This window comes from Pleuronectes platessa, chromosome 6 (assembly GCF_947347685.1).
Source record: "Pleuronectes platessa chromosome 6, fPlePla1.1, whole genome shotgun sequence".
In the NCBI taxonomy this organism is placed as follows: Eukaryota; Metazoa; Chordata; class Actinopteri; order Pleuronectiformes; family Pleuronectidae; genus Pleuronectes; species Pleuronectes platessa.
Genome location: NC_070631.1, coordinates 4,630,472 through 4,646,567, shown reverse-complemented (window position 1 = coordinate 4,646,567; position 16,096 = coordinate 4,630,472). Strand labels below are relative to the sequence as shown.

The 16,096-nt window shown below is 42.2% G+C and overlaps 1 protein-coding gene across 2 annotated transcripts; it reads left to right on the top strand.

Annotated features, from left to right (window-relative positions):
* Nucleotides 1–554: 554 nt before the first annotated feature.
* On the top strand, nucleotides 555–14,567 carry dnmt3ba (DNA (cytosine-5-)-methyltransferase 3 beta, duplicate a). 2 transcript variants are annotated; one of them, XM_053425644.1, is made up of 26 exons: nucleotides 555–639; nucleotides 1,965–2,099; nucleotides 2,332–2,477; nucleotides 2,792–2,960; nucleotides 3,074–4,770; nucleotides 4,871–4,967; nucleotides 5,129–5,188; nucleotides 5,297–5,349; nucleotides 5,659–5,808; nucleotides 6,591–6,653; nucleotides 6,787–6,936; nucleotides 7,019–7,126; nucleotides 7,930–8,059; nucleotides 8,160–8,276; nucleotides 8,418–8,462; nucleotides 8,558–8,637; nucleotides 8,794–8,906; nucleotides 9,047–9,230; nucleotides 9,436–9,520; nucleotides 9,660–9,805; nucleotides 9,893–9,983; nucleotides 10,127–10,275; nucleotides 10,363–10,448; nucleotides 10,548–10,617; nucleotides 11,590–11,708; nucleotides 11,820–14,567. In XM_053425644.1, the coding sequence occupies exons 2-26, from the start codon at nucleotides 1,976–1,978 to the stop codon at nucleotides 11,974–11,976; spliced, it is 4,389 nt and encodes a 1,462-aa protein (XP_053281619.1). In that variant the 5' UTR covers nucleotides 555–639; nucleotides 1,965–1,975; the 3' UTR covers nucleotides 11,977–14,567. The 2 variants fall into 2 exon arrangements, with proteins under 2 accessions (XP_053281619.1, XP_053281618.1); XM_053425643.1 differs by having other exon boundaries at nucleotides 3,071–4,770.
* The last annotated feature ends 1,529 nt before the right edge of the window (nucleotides 14,568–16,096 follow it).

Sequence of the window (16,096 nt, the reverse complement as noted above, 5' to 3'; positions counted from 1 at the left end):
CAGAAGTGGTCGTCACGGATTTATCTCGGTAAGTGAACCCGTGACTAACCCGGGTTAGAAGTGCAGCAGCCAGCAACTCGCACTTGTTGCTATATTAGCTACATAACGAATTAGCTTCACTTTTTATTGGTTTTGAGGGGACGTGTCGCCGCAACTAGCAGCTCGCACTCATGTTACTTTTCTTGAATGCGTGTCGCATTCATGTTGGTGGGCAAGTAAAAAATATATTGCGATTATGCTAATGACAAATCCATTAAAAACTAGCCAACATGCTAGTTTCGTGCTAGCCTCGTGGATCAGTCTATTTTGAGAGGGTGCCGCACATTGTTTCGTGTTCGGACACAAACAGGGGAGATGACGGTATAGATACAAGTGAGCAGCCTCTTTTATTTAGCTAAACATCGCGAGCCATTTTGTTTTCTACACGTGCTAGCCGTACCGAGCTGATTATACGCGGTTCATTAAGCTAGCAGTGCTGCTACTGGACAGCCTCCCCGCACCGGTCGTCCAATGGACCGCTCCCAGTGAGGTCGACGTCACATGGGCCGGGCTGCGGGGATCTGAGCTGTGTGCTGGAGCTGGAGCCGAGGACTCCAGGGTGGGGGGAGTTGATCTGTGATCGCGAGGGGAAGGACGGAGGTAAGTCTCCCACAATGGATCTTCGTAGAAAACCAGTTGTCCTGTGTAAACTTTCCTCCCGTAGAACGACGATGAAGCAGCACGTGGTGGTGGTAGTGGTGTTGCACTGTTTATTGTCTGGTGGTTGTGTTGTTTCTCCCGGTTTCCTGCAGCCGTACAAACACAAAGACCGGCTCATACACGGGACCCACCGACTCGATCGTGGACCCGGGGAGGGGGGGGGGGGATCTTATTGATTCCTTACAGACATAGTTTCTCGTCGCCTCTTTGCAGTAATAACGTGTATGTGCGCGGGTAGTCAGCTGTTATTACATGTGTGTGTGTGTGTTGCTTCATGCTATTCGCTCCAATGTGTAAACAGAGCAGATACAAAGCCTCCTCCATGAAAAAGAACCAGGTTGTGGCTGCAGCACCGTGCTTGTGTTGTGTTGAGGGCTGTCTTATAGATGTGTGTTTGCCGGGTCGGACGTGTTAATCGCACCGCCGCTTCGCCCGCGTTTGTGTTCACGTTACGTAAAAAATGTAAAGCGACACGGTGCAGTGTTGCAGCCCAAGTTTCGTTGTCAGTGAAAGTTGTGCAATGGGGACGTTCGCGGCAAAAAGGGAAAATGGGACAACGCGAGATTTCACTGACGCTTCGTATACATTGAAGAAGGAAGGAAGGGAGGGGGGGGAGGAAGCTGCAGCAGCATGTGGGGCTTGTGTGTCCAGCAGCTAGCTCGGTGTTCTCATGCAAACAGGGCAACATGCACAACCAGCACACGCCAACAAATACATGCAAGAGCTTGTTGACATCAAGCATTCAGCCATTATTCCTCCACCGTCAGGCACACAATGGAGGATTAGGCAGCCCACCCATTGGCCCTGTCTCACCCCCCACACACCAGCCTGAATACAGACAGATGTTCTTTTAGAGGGAGCAACAATGTGATGGTTCTCTAATGGGAAATGATAGTTTTAGGAGGGCGTGCATGTCAGAAACACTGAGCTCTAGATGGTGTTAATGCATTTTATTATCCGAGTGCTAAAAACAGGTGAACTGAACTCGGTTCAGAAACATTGACATGTTACAGAGGCAAGAATGTGCTGTTGCTCTTCTTCAGTGACAGTGAGAGAGTTGCACTGAGCTGAGCTCTGAGCAGCCGGGTCCAGTTCACCTGTTTTTAGAACTTGCATAAACCTGGATGACCGAGAATCTCCAACGACAACACAACAAATTACAAACAAGAACACCGGCTGTGAATAAATGATTGGATTAACAACATGTTTATGATGAGGTAATCTGAATTCATTAAAATGTGATCATTGTTGTTGTTTTTCCTCAGAGAGCTGCAAGATGGCAACAAACCTGGTTTTGACCCCGGACTTCGGCCATGATAAAATCAGCAGCTTGCAGTTGGTGTCCTGGTTCAACCGCCTGCTCAAAACGAACTTCAAGGATGTGCGAGAGATGGGTTCAGGTGATGCATCAGAATGTGCTGACCTACTGCAATTCTTTAGATATGCCTGATTTTTTGCACTTTTAATCTTGCCGAGCCATTACAAGCTAGGAGTACATTGGTTTTTGGACCTGGTCTTTTTTCTGGGAAGTTATGGTACCAGAGCTGTTAAGATCAGGTGTACCGTGTTGTGTACCATGCCTCTGTTTCAATACTTTCTGAAATGTCATAATGTGTTTGTACATTTCTACAGGAGCGTGTCACTGTCAGATGATGGACTGGGTTATTCGTGGCTCTGTTGATATGGCCAAGGTGAAGTTTGATGCAAAGGGTGAGGATGAATATAAGCACAACTTCACTCTGCTCCAGGAGGCCTTCAGCAAGAGGGGTATCACCAAGGTAAGCACATTATCTCTAGTTGAATAGCGTTACAGTTTCTTTTATTTTTTATTCAAATTGTTTTGTAACAGAGAAATTAGTAGTTCCATTATTAAACTAACTCAGTGTCACTCAGGAAAATAAATGGTTTCTTTCACACTTGTCAAGTAGGAAAAATCAACGCTGAATAATGAAAAGTTATCACAGGATAATTTACTTTCAATTTCTGACTGCAGATATGTCCTTTTCTGTGAAGACAATGACTGGTAGTTATGTTTTAATATATTATACCCAAGTTTTCTGAATGTTAACATGTCTTCTTTGTCTTGTTTTAGACCATTCCAGTCACGAGTCTCGGGAACGGGGATCTTAAAAGCAACATTAAGATCTTGAAGTGGTTCAAAGCTTTTTACACAGCAAATGTAAAGGACTGTAAAGAATATGACCCCGTGCAAGCCCGGGACGGCCAGGATATCAGCCCAGTAGATGCATCTCCATCCTCACGTAAATATAACTTTTCATTTTCTTTCACTGTGTCAATGACATATGGTTAAGATTCGATTACAGCATTTACAGTGCTTGTGCAGTAAGTATGTTTTCTCCTACTTTGTCAGCAGGTGTTGAATTAGAATCAGACAAAGAAGAGAAAGGCACTGGGATACATAAAAAACACCCATACACAGAAAAGTGGAAGAATATGTTTGACTGGGCTGAAGAGAGCCCTCTTGGAAGGCAATATACCTACTGCAACACTTGTGCTAAAAGCCTCAAAACCTTTTCTAAAGGCCATGTGGAACTTCAGCGTCACATGGAGACTAACTTTCACTACAAACGGGCAAGAGTTTCCAAGGGTCCCTGCCTGCCACACTCTGAGCCGCTGCTCTGCACTGATGCAGCGGTCCGCTTTATTCAGAGACACTGTTATAACGGCTCTGCCAAAGGGGAACAGGTGTCTGTGCGCGTTGCACGCCGCAAGCTGGGGCTTCAGTACCCCAAAGATATTACATCTGTTTGCCAGCACACTCCCTACTGTGTATACATTTCGGGAGGGGAAACCGTTGGAAAGGATGACACTGTCTTGGTGGTCCTCATTGGATTCTTTGACGTAGAAGCCTCCAGGCACTGCATCCGGTTTCTGGATGCTCTTGAGTCAGAGAACAGTGCAAAGGATCAAACAGCCGTATTAGTGGGGGAAACCTTAAAGAAATTTGGGTTACCAGCAGATAACCTTGTCGCTGTCTACCTCGATGGTTATGGTGCGGCCTCAGAGCAGATCTGCTCACAGCTGAAGGAACTCAACCCGAACATAGCTGTCTTTGGAGGGCTGTACAGCATCAGTGATGCTGCTTGCCAGGCTGGAGTTAAGCAGCTCTCCAATCAGGCTCAGGAACTGACGGTGGACATGTATGCCCACTACTCCTCCTCTTCTAAGAAGAATGATAACCTCAAGGCTCTCTTTGGCTCTATCACCTTGGACTGTCCATCATCATATTTCAACGCCCCCTGCCTTAACTTTTGCCTTTTAGTCGCAAAAATTTTGGAAATATGGACAGATCTTGAATCGTACTTTGGCTCTTGTGACACGAATGATGACAAAGCCAAGTTAATCTGCTCCCAGCTGCAAGATCCCAAAGTGAGAGCAACGTTTACATTCATGAAGCGGGCCTTAAAGCCGCTGCACGATTTCCAAATGCATCTGCAGACACCGGAAGGAGTTGCTCAAGCTGATATGCAGCTCATTCTAGAAGAAGCCAGTAACCTGCTGAGCACCTACACCTCCTATTTCCTTCGTCCTCAAGCTGCTGCTCGCTTCCTCGAGGAACATGATGCCCAAATCCTCAAGAACAAGACATTCCACCTGTCAAGCCCCGAACTGGTTGGGAAAGCCGTTGAAGATATCCTAAATGAGTCTGTAGAGGCACTGCCACCATTTACAGAGGAGGTGTTGTCTTTCTACATCGCACTGACAAGTTGCATTGCAGAGAAACTCCCCCTAAATGATGGGTTGCTAAAGAGCATAGCTCAGCTTTTGAATCCCCGGAGCAGGCAGAACGTGACAGGGACAGCAGTTGGGGAGCTTGGGACCAAGCTGGGACTCTGCAGCTCCCCTGAGGAGGTCAACCAGCTCACGAGTGAATTCCTTCAGTATCAGCTGGCCGAGGAGGGAGAGGAGAACCACTCAGCGAAGGTTTCACTGGAGAAGCACTGGGCCAGCGTACTGAGGGACAGCAAGCAGACAGTGTTCAGGAGGCTTGTTCTGACCCTATTGGCCCTTCCCTGTCCATCACTGGATGCTCAGCACGTTTTTACTCAGGTAAGTTAATGCTAGAGCTGCATCCTCTTCTTTTGACCGTCTTAAGTTTTTTTTAGCTTTTACAATTAATTTTGTGCTTGTGCTGTATTTCCTGTCGCAGGCCTTCGGGAATGGAGACGCTGCTCAGATCTCCGACGGCGAAGCAGAAAGCGAGTCTGAGGCCATGTCCGACAGCACCATAAAAAAATACAGTAAAGGTACATTTTTACCTTGATCTAATAATCTGATAAATAAACCTCCTTGCGTTACATGTTGACAATGATTTATATGATGTACACATACATGAGGAAAATAAGTGTATAAGAAGCCACGGCATTTGATAATTTTATGTTTTTTACTCTTTTATTTTATTTTCTAGAAGTGAATGGCCGTAGTATCGGAGTGAAGCAGTGTGAAGTCAGGCTTACAAAGATAAATAGTAAGAACAATATTTCAAATCTTGTTTTGTGTCTTGGTTGCTTTGTCTTGATGTCGGAACATAATAATCACCTTTCTAAAGCAGAGTTCTCTCTTCTTCCTTCCAAAGAGCTACAGAAAAAATGTGATGATACACCTGGCGAGAATGGTATCTTTAAAGAGGTAAACAGTTCTTCTCTCTGCCCTTCTTTTGCATTTCAGTCTAATACATGTACATAGCGAAGAAGCAACTTGGTTTAACAAGCTAAACTTGTCAATGAGAACATTTGGATTCATTTAAAACTACGTTGCTTTTGTAAAGTGAATTTTCCACTTTTCAGTCCATCTCATCAACTGTGTTTTTTTGTTGCACTTGCTTCTTCATTCTTTCACTGGTATGATGAAGATGAAGGTGTGTGTGTGTGAGTGTTTTGGAGTATATCTGCATGTGCATGCGATTTGAGTGTGTAATTAGAGTGTGTTGTCTCTCAGGGGGCCAGTAGGGGAAGTTTTGGCTGGGAGAGCAGCTTGCGCCAGAAGCCACAGGCCCGTGCAGTGTTTCAGGCTGGTGCTAGCACCTGGGCCAAACCCGTAGGTCTTGATAAGGACAGCAAAAATGGACTGGAGTCCCAAGATGAGGTGGTAGGTATACTGAAGTATACTACCAGAGTACCTTTAACAGGCCTCTTTACCCTCTGGAATGCTGATAGACTTGACAAAATACATATTCAGGGGTTTACCTAACATATGACCAACCTGCACGGAGAGCTTCAACAATTTTAGATAACATTTGCTGCCAGACTGGACCTCTGGCATGAAACCACATTTAAGTTCCCTCAAAATGTGATGGGTTCTTTCATGACTCATACCACATCCTTCCAAGCCTTTGCATAAGCTGATAACCTTCTTGGCAAAGGTAATAAATAGCAACAGTAAATTCTAAATAAAGTACAAAGAATTTCATAAAAATGCCACATACATTAATTATTACCTCTCATTGCGATCTACAGTCATTTGTAAATGATCTTTTACTGCAAATCCACATGTGCAGCCTGTAAGTGTTGCTGAAGGAACCATCTGTTCATCAGGATTCTACAGGTCTTGAAAAGCCTAAAACATCAAATTAATTTACCTCTAAAAGGCTGTGGAAGATATCAATAAATGATCATAATTCAGTCCCACCTATAACACATCTTCATCTCAGAATCATTGTTTGCTTCGTTCATCTTATAAATAAAGCAGATTTGAAAATTTGAACAAAGTAAATTTGGCAAACACCAATGAATGGCTCCCTTGCATCTTGGTTCTAACAAATTCACTCATCCATGTCATCTGCAATAAAATATCCACAACAATAGTGATGATGGTTTTTATTTCCTTAGTACCTTTAACATTTCTTTGTTCTAAATGTTGTTGACCTTTAGCCACAAGAGACTTCACCATCCAGTAAATTCACACCAAGAAGCCGCAGGAAGCACGTCTACCAGGTAAAAAACTGTTGCAGGAAAAATTTTGAACCAACATCACGCCAGAGAAAATTTCTTTTACATGTTTGATCTGCTTTTAATATGGAAATGTGGTTTTCAATAATGTTTCTGCTTTTGTAATTGACATCTGCAGGATGGGAAAGGGTTTCTGGCAGGAGAGCTGGTGTGGGGGAAAGTGAAGGGGTTCTCCTGGTGGCCGGGGCTGGTGACATCCTGGAAAACCAAGTCCAGTCCCCCGGGCATGCGGCGGGTGGAGTGGTTTGGAGATGGGATGTTCTCAGAGGTGAGAAACACTGTCCTTGTGTAGGAGCTGCAGAAACAAGCGTGGAGTAGGATTCTTAACTCATCATTGCTTTCTGTTGCAGATCTACACCGAGGGTCTACTGGGATTACATTTTTTCACTAAGTGCTTCAGTAAAGACTCCTTCACCTGCTTGCCCCTCTACAAAGAAGCCATCTACCAAATTATGGAGGTAGGAGAGCAAAACATTTTGTCCCACATGCTGTTCGTCAGATTTGATTTTCTCCTCCTGCACATCTTCATTTGAATTTTATTCTTGCTCGCCAATTTAAATGCCCCTTGTGACATTGATTCTGTAGTTTGTTCTTCAAACGATTGTTTCATCAACTCAGAGAGTAGAAGTCAGTTCTCATCAATACACACATCATTAATCAGAGTGATTATTTCCACCATTTCCTTCATATTTTTGGGGAAATGATTCCATCTGCAACTCGCTCTTCTCTCTACGGGGGATTTGTATCAGTCGACTCTGAGGAGGTTTGACATGGATGTTTGTTATAATGATGTACAGGACTATCTGAACCTTTAAAAGGTGCTGTACAGGTTTGGGCTATTACTACATTAGCATCGACAGCTGTTCATGATAAGAGAGCTTTCTCTATATTTTTTATTTATATTTTTCTTCTATATCCACCATGTAGAAGTAGGGCTGCTCTGAGGATGTATTAAAGCCACTGGTCTTGTAAATGCAACAATGGCTAAAGCTCTTCTGAAGTGATCACTAACACCACAAGAGAATATGTACACATAAAATATTAAATTCAATATCATCCCCCTCTTTCCCATTATGTTATCTGTTTCCATAAATTAAATTCAACAAATATATTACTTATTTTACTGGTCGTGTCAGCAGCCATTTGATTGTTTAATGGCTTTAACTAGGATGAAATCATTGTGTCAGGCAGACTGCTCAGAATCGCATGAGGAAACTGTTTCAGCAGCATTTCGGAGTTTGTTCACACCTGTTTTCTGCAGTTGGCAGGTGAGCGATCAGGGAAATCCTTTGCTGTGGCTGAAGGTGATAAAGAAAAAGAGCTGAAGTTGATGCTGGACTGGGCTTCTGAAGGATTTCTGCCTTCAGGACCAAGCGGATTCCTACCTCCTGGTATGAACACATCATGGTTGTTGGTTTAAACCATTGGTTGATGTAAAAAAAGAAAAGCGTATTGAAACCTTGTTTCTTTTGTCTTTTTCTGATCTTTAAGATTCTGCTTCAAATGCTGAGACTTCTGACTCGGCCCAGTCCGACTACCAGCCCCCAGCAAAAAGGAAATATGTGTTTAAAAACAAGGCAACTACAGTCGCCATCACCTATAGCAGAGGTACGTGTTATGTGTACACAATCATGACAACAGAATAATGGGAGGAAACATTTAGAGGAATCCAGGTGATTCAGATATTCTCATGTTATTAGCATTATTATCTGTTTCCTATGTGTGATGTTGTAATATTTCACTTCACAGAATCAATACCAGCAAAGCTCAAGGAAGAAGGAATAACCATTGAAGGTAGGTTTTGTACGAGAGTGTTTGGAAGATGTTTGTAATTCTTTGATGCTTAGTTAAAACTCTCAATTCTAAAAGGCACTGGCTTGTTATTTCAGATCTGTGTTTGTCTTGTGGATCAACTGACATAGAAGTATCTCACCCACTGTTTGAAGGTGCTCTTTGTCAAAAATGCAAGGTAACCTAACAACCCCAACGCTCTACCTTTTTGTCTACTTCGGTGTGGTTTGCTTTGCTCCATTCCAGCCCAGTTTGTAAATGTGTAACCTCCATCCAAAACACGGCTGCCATTAACATCCCAAATGCTGCAACGCAACATTGTCGCTGTTTGTAGGAGAACTTCTCAGAGACGCTGTATCGCTACGATGAGGATGGCTACCAGTCGTACTGCACCGTGTGCTGTGCTGGGATTGAGGTCATTCTGTGTGGGATCTCCAGCTGCTGCAGGTAAAGACAACACTTTCAATTTCTTAGACGTCTACAGAGAAGGGATCCATATGCTCCACAGTCTCTGGACTAGATGTGTAAATGTAGGAGGGGACTACTTTCTTATTCTCATGGTATCTGTTGCTTTCTCTGTCTCCCAGGTGTTTCTGTAAGGACTGTATGGAAATCCTGGTGGGCCCGGGAACCTTTGACCAATTAAAAGATGTGGATCCCTGGAGCTGCTTCATGTGCAAGCCGTCGCAGTGCGCGGGGAACCTCCAACTCAGGCCAGACTGGAGCGTTAAGGTTCAAGACTTCTTCGCCAACAACAGCGCCATGGAGTTTGTACGTGCCACACACCTCCCAGTACAGTTTACACTTGACTATAACTCAGTTACAAAGCTTTCCTACTAGTCGTCAGCTCTAAATATTATAATTTTGAAAAAGACAAATGATTATAGTTGTGTGTAAGTGTTTCGAGCTGTGTTTGCTGTTTAATACCTAATTGGTGAAGTGGTGCTGAAAGTTGTGTTTTCACTTTTTATCACAGGAGCCTCACAGAGTGTATCCCTCCATCACTGCCGACCAGCGCAGACCAATCAAAGTGCTCTCACTGTTTGACGGCATTGCAACAGGTTGGTTCATCATGTTGAGCTTAAGTCATGTGAACTCCTCTCTTTTTTGTTTTGAATTAAACAATCCAGTTTAGTCTGAACATCTCACTGAAGAGTGCTGAAGCAAATGTTGGTTTTAACGTGTGCGGCGTCACGACAGGATACCTGGTGCTCAAGGACCTGGGCGTCAAGATGGATCGCTACGTCGCTGCAGAGATTTGTGAGGATTCCATCACTGTGGGGATGATCAAGCATAAGGGAAAGATCGAATATGTCAATGACGTTCGCACCATCACAAGGAAACATGTGAGTACAAGCTCCAGTTAGATCACTTGTGTAGTTGGTGTTTAAACATTATATAGAAATATGAACTGAGGTGGACGTGTGTTGCAGCTGGCGGAATGGGGGCCATTCGATCTTCTGATAGGAGGCAGTCCATGTAACGACCTCTCAATGGTCAACCCTCTCAGAAAAGGATTGTTTGGTAAGAAGCTAACACTCTTCTCATATCCAAAGAGATCTGCTAAGATACTGGTGGACATAATGTCACTGTAGGTCTCAGCATCTACACACATGTGACTCTTCATCTGTACTCACACTCTCTGTTTGTATCTGATTGTCCTGCAGAGGGCACTGGGCGGCTCTTCTTTGAGTTTTACCGCATTCTGGCCATGTTGAAGCCGAAGGAAGGCGACGACCGTCCGTTCTTCTGGTTGTTTGAGAACGTGGTTTTCATGAGTGCCCGCGACAAAGCAGACATTTGCAGATTCCTCGAGGTTTGCTCATATTTCATTATTAGTGAAAGTATTGGTGCTACAATTACGTTTTTACTGATCATTGTTTTCCTCCTTTTGTTTTTCCAGTGTAATCCTATTCTAGTCGATGCAGTGAAAGTCAGTCCCGCTCACAGAGCACGCTACTTCTGGGGGAACCTCCCCGGCATGAACAGGTACACACTAATACGCAGTCATATTTCTTTTTCATTGGGGGGTCTCACTCTTCCTTAAAAAAGGTGTTGGCTCACAAACCTATTTGAATCTGTCTTCAGGCCTCTTTCAACATCGCTTGACGACAAAGTGTCTCTCCAGGATTGTTTGGAACTCGGACGCACGGCAAAGGTAGGAACATTAAAGGGGACATATTAGGAAAATTCCACTCTTGTAGTGCTTCTACACGTTAATTTGGGTATCCGGCATGTCTACCGTCCCAAAAACTCCGGAAAAAAACAATTCCCGCGATTTGTTGTGGTTCCTCTATGTCAGAAACAATACGCTAGAGTGCGTCGAATGGGATTACGCCCGAAATAAACCTCATAGTCATACCATGCCCATGTAGGGAGTCTCGCTACATGGCCTTGATCGAGCGAGCTAACGCTAGCCGGGCTCCACTAACGGGTAGCGTTAGCTCGCTGCTGCTACCCGTCAGACATTTAAGTGGCCGCATAAACAAGGGACCCCCGGGACACCTCTAAACGTTGACTCAACTGTGTGGAAGGATGCTGCTGCTGATCCAGCTCAAGCTCCCACTGCTCCCACTGCAGGGCTGCGCTGGGGAGCTGGGGCTCTCGCAGCCAGGCTCACCGGGGGATGAGGGGGGGCGGGGCACTCAAAACAGGTCAATCTGAGGAGGGCTGTTTTAGACAGGGTAAAAAGGTGCTGTTTTAAATGATCATTGTGGTATTTTGACCAAAATATGTTACAGACATTTCATTAAGACCCCAAGGAACCATATCAACTGTGGTAAAATGGGCATAATATGTCCCCTTTAAGTTTGCTGCGTTGCTGACAGATGAGAACCTGAAGTGTCATAACTCATATGTCATAGCTGATAAGAAGCTCCATGAATTGTGATTTGTTTACTGTCAATTTAGGCAAAACCTTCATCCCTCCATTCATTTTATGTCTTTCAGGTTTAGGTTCTGTTCATTTAAATAATGATAACATCAGATATTATTGTTGAACACCACTGGGAGGTACATAAGCAACTCAATAAGCCATTGTGTCCCATCTGGTTTTCCATTTTACTTTTATACTTGATGTACTTTTAAATAATTCTTAGATTCAAAGTTAACTGGTCTTCTCTTCCTGCAGTTTGACAAAGTCCGCACCATCACAACAAAGTCTAACTCCATAAGGCAGGGGAAGCATGGATCGCTGCCTGTCAGCATGAATGGAAGAGAGGACTACCTTTGGTGCACTGAAATGGAACAGTACGTGTTCAAATCAACATGCTCTTGTCTATATATCGTTTTTCGATGATGTTTTTAGTTATTTTTCTACGCGTAACATTGAACAATTTTGATGTTTTGTCACTTTTTCAGGATCTTTGGATTCCCCAAACATTACACGGATGTGAACAACATGGGCCGGGTGCAGAGGCAGAGAGTCCTGGGTCGCTCCTGGAGCGTCCCCGTCATCCGCCACCTGTTCGCTCCACTGAAGGATTACTTTGAATGTATAGAACAACCTCAGAAGTGAATCTTCCTGTCAGAGCAGCAGCGGTAAACCTTACTGCCTTATCCCGCCCCTCGTTTCTGGGTTCACACTTTTAAAACTCTCCAATCTTATTCTGAAAGACCTAATCTAGTGTTTACTATTTAGAATTTTAGATATGTTTCCCTCATACAACTCTTTTAATCCTGGGACTCTTCCACCAGCAGCCTCTGACACTTCCCGGTTTCAGGTTCACTTCGATAAATGATGGTGCTCTGATCAAACTGTACTGATGCTGAACACGGATCTGTATCATGAAGAGACATTAGACAGTAAGCTGGTTCTCTTTGTGCCTACCGCTGGTCGACCATTACTAGAGGCTGACTCACTTCAATCAGGATAATTTAGAGTTTAATATAAAGTTTAGGAGCAATAATGCGATTCATCATTTCTACACAACTGGACCTCAACACTGACAAAGGTTATCATGACGTCACTCGTGATTAAGTTGAAGTCGAGACACTTTTAGTGATAAGTTACATTATTACTGAGAGAAACAACCAAGTGTCCACTCTGAGGACTTTTAACAAACTGGTAGTTAATTTTTTTTAGAAAAAAGCTCAGAAAAGCCACTGTTCTCTACCCATCCATCACTAAATGACAGACATGGTAAGACATGACAAAAAAGAGCCAGATGTTTCCCTCGGGAGTTTGGAGAAAGCGAATTAGACCTAAAACAGAGAGAACATTGGACTTCAACTTATCAGGTCAGCAAAATGCCAAAACATCACAAATTCAAACTGCAGAACAGGTTGATAAAAACTCATTAACACTGACTTAAAATATGGGCTTACCTTTCATTTGTGGGTATGACTTCTGAAGTAATAACCAGCATCATGATACTGTTTACTCAGGATCCATTTAGGAAACCCGGTAGCCTGCCCGCTGATCTCGCTTCATGATACAGGTCTCAGGTCTCTACCTCAACACGGACTTACTGCAGTTACACTTTTTATTTTTAATTATTTATATACAACAATGGTAACTTGGTTTTCTGTCTGTGTGTATTTTTATTTTGTTTTAACGTTTAATTTTACCAGAGATTTTAGGTCTAATCCGGACAAGTTTTTATACATTTTTCATAATCACTACAACCTTTGATCATTTCTTCAATTACTCATTTTCTCTTAAATGCCAAAAAACTGTGATAATTGTCTTCAAATCTTCAGTTTTAAGTCCTGTCATCAAATTACCTGTTAAATCTAGCAAATAACATACACTCATCCAAAAGAAGACGTTACAGTATAATTCATATTTAAAAAATAAATTCAACAATAAGAGTTAGGTGCAGCCCTGGTATAACTTGAAAGAAGAAGTTATGGTTTGTTAGCTGTACTGTCAGCAGTAATGTTTACTGTCATTCTGATCTCAGTCAGACATTAATATGCACCATTGTAATATCTTTATTTTTGTTTACTGTGACTTTGCCTAGTTTTTAATTCTCATACAACATTGTCATGTGACCTTGAAGTAGGATTTTACTTACACCCGTGTTCCCTTCGTTCAGATGAGGGATTTTTTTAACTTTTCTGAAAGTTACGATTGTGTTGCTGCGTCACGTGTGAATCACTGTTGGTTTTCCTGTGGTTGACCATTTATTACTTTTCACCATGTGTAACGTACTCATCTGTGAATGCTGGACAGACCTGCAGTGAGAACAGACTGTTTCAGACGAGGTCGACACTTTTACCTCATCGATCTCTGGTTCATCCGGTTTCCTGACGGTGCTACGCTAACGGTGCTACGCTAACGGTGCTAGCCCTTCATGTACAGTTGGTCTTTTGACCTGTGCCCTGATTGGCTCCTTATAAAAGTGAATGTTCCTGTTAGGTTTTTGTTTTGCTGTGTGCTGGTTCTTCAGTTGTGTGTTAGTGACTTATATATATTAGCGTTATATATTTCGGTTTCCGCGCTGACAAGAACCAGTCAGGACGTACTGAATAAATGTATGTGGGATTTTTACTCGGAGCATCACTGAACAAGTGGGGCTTGGTTTTTATGGCCAGACATGTTGTTTTTGTTTGTTTGCTTTTTTTTTCTTCTATTTTAATTCGATTCTGACAAATTTTGTCCAAAAAATACAATTTCACGGACCAAAACACATATATTTGTATATTTGATTAGATTATTTTTGACTAATAGATAGATTTGGCCTTTTCTAAAAATCTGTTTAAGAATATAGTTCAACTCAAACTTCTAATTCTAATTATGGAAATCATGCTGAAAAGCCACTGGAGCTCAGTGTCGTAACACCAGCTGATTGAACTGGATCTATGCTGTTTGTATAAATCCAGTGATTATGAACATGTCCAGATGTTTAATGTGGAAATTACACATTTCTCCACCAGAGCTCCAAAGTGTTAAAAACTGCTGCAGTAAAACATTTGGGACGCGCAGAGTTTTATTTTATCGAGCTCATCAGCTTCCTGGGAGTCTGTGTCCCGTCACGGCTGTTAAACATGGATGAAACTGTGTTTTACTTCATTGGTTTTAATCCTCACGATATCATCAGTACTGTTTTCATACAAGTTCTTGGTTCATAAATAAAAAAGATAAAACTAAAACATCAAACAGCTGCTACGGTCTGTTAATCACATTTTCTGGTGTCCAGTTTGTTTCCTCCTGGATCATGAAGGTAAACTGATTCCAAACAGTGTCACTATAACAGGCTGCTCTGGAATGCAGTGTTTTTAGATTTCCAGGAATTGTGGGTCCCTCCAGTAGAGCTTGTGCACTTAGATATATATATATATATATTATTTATATCAGTCTATGCTCCCACTTCTGTAGCTTCAGACCTTGTGTGACCATTAAGGGTTGGTGGTGACAGCTCACACGATAAAAGAAAGAAAAAAAGTAAGGCCAACGACTCTACACAGTAGAGAAACGCAAAGAAGAAATATTGTCTGTGAATAAATCAAGAGGTGAGGATATATCAAAGCATTCAGATTATAGATACGGGCCCATTGACTCATGGTCAGTCTCTACCTTGACTCAGAGAAATGGTAGAACATTGATTTATACATTTCCCATTTAAATATACATAGTTAATTGGTTAATCTAAGTTATTGAAACTCACTGAGTCACTGAACGTCTCCTGTATCTCAACAGCTCAAAGTTATCACCAATGTTATAAACTACAGCTGCGTTACATGTTTAAGACCTGTAAACATGTCAGCATTTCATTAAGTTTAAAGTTTTTGTTTGAAAATATTCTTGACTGCACAGTTCTGTAAAGAGGTGAGGGTCATTTGGAGGATGAAGCTGAAGTTTCCCAGGGTTTCAGTCGCCTCTCCATCTGAGAAGGAGTTGCACTCTGGTTGCACGGCTTTATGTCCAGTTGTTTGGCTCCTGGCACCTCCTTCCCTTCCTGAATCAGTCGCATCACCTCGGCAAAGGAAAGCTGGCTGACCTCCGACCCTGCGGATGTTTGAACGACCTGGTTGTTACTGAGATCAGAGTCTGAAACTGAAGGCGTCTCCTGCTCCGTCTGTGTCACAGGAGGAGAAGCGGAGCTCCACTGTTTGTAGCTCGCTCGGTCGATGGGCTCAACAAACCTGGTGACAACCGAGAGGGAGAGTTGGTGAGATAAACATGCAGCAGATCCACAAACAGTAGAAAGAGAAAACATGAAAACATCCTCCCAAAGGTGAAACAGCTTTTATATATATTCTGCTTTTTAATCGTGTATATGTGTAATACATGGAATAAATGTTTACAATATATTATAATACATGTACAATAATATTTATGTAAAATATAATAACGCTCGAATATTATAATACGTACAATATAATATAATACATTTACAATATAAAACATGTATAATATAATACACACATAATATAAAACCTCTTTGTATAGCATGCATATACAATAATAGAGTACATGTATAATATAATTCCTCTATGTATTAAAATGTACTATCTCTATTTGTAAAACGTGTATAAAATAACATCATCTGATATATGATAGCTCTATAAGTTTAATATAATAAAATACATGCCTAATACAATATAATATCTCTAATACATGTACAATATATTATATTAATTTATAATATAATTCCTCTATGTATAATACACAATAATATATCTATAATTCA

What these genes read in the sequence shown, in the direction of transcription:
- dnmt3ba (XM_053425643.1), top strand. Translation starts at nt 1,976, where the DNA reads ATGGCAACAAACCTGGTTTTGACCCCGGACTTCGGCCATGATAAAATC. An exon ending in CAGGCTTACAAAGATAAATA is followed by an intron (nt 5,189 to 5,296) that starts GTAAGAACAATA and finishes TTCCTTCCAAAG; the next exon opens with AGCTACAGAAAAAATGTGAT. An exon ending in TGGTGCACTGAAATGGAACA is followed by an intron (nt 11,709 to 11,819) that starts GTACGTGTTCAA and finishes TCACTTTTTCAG; the next exon opens with GATCTTTGGATTCCCCAAAC.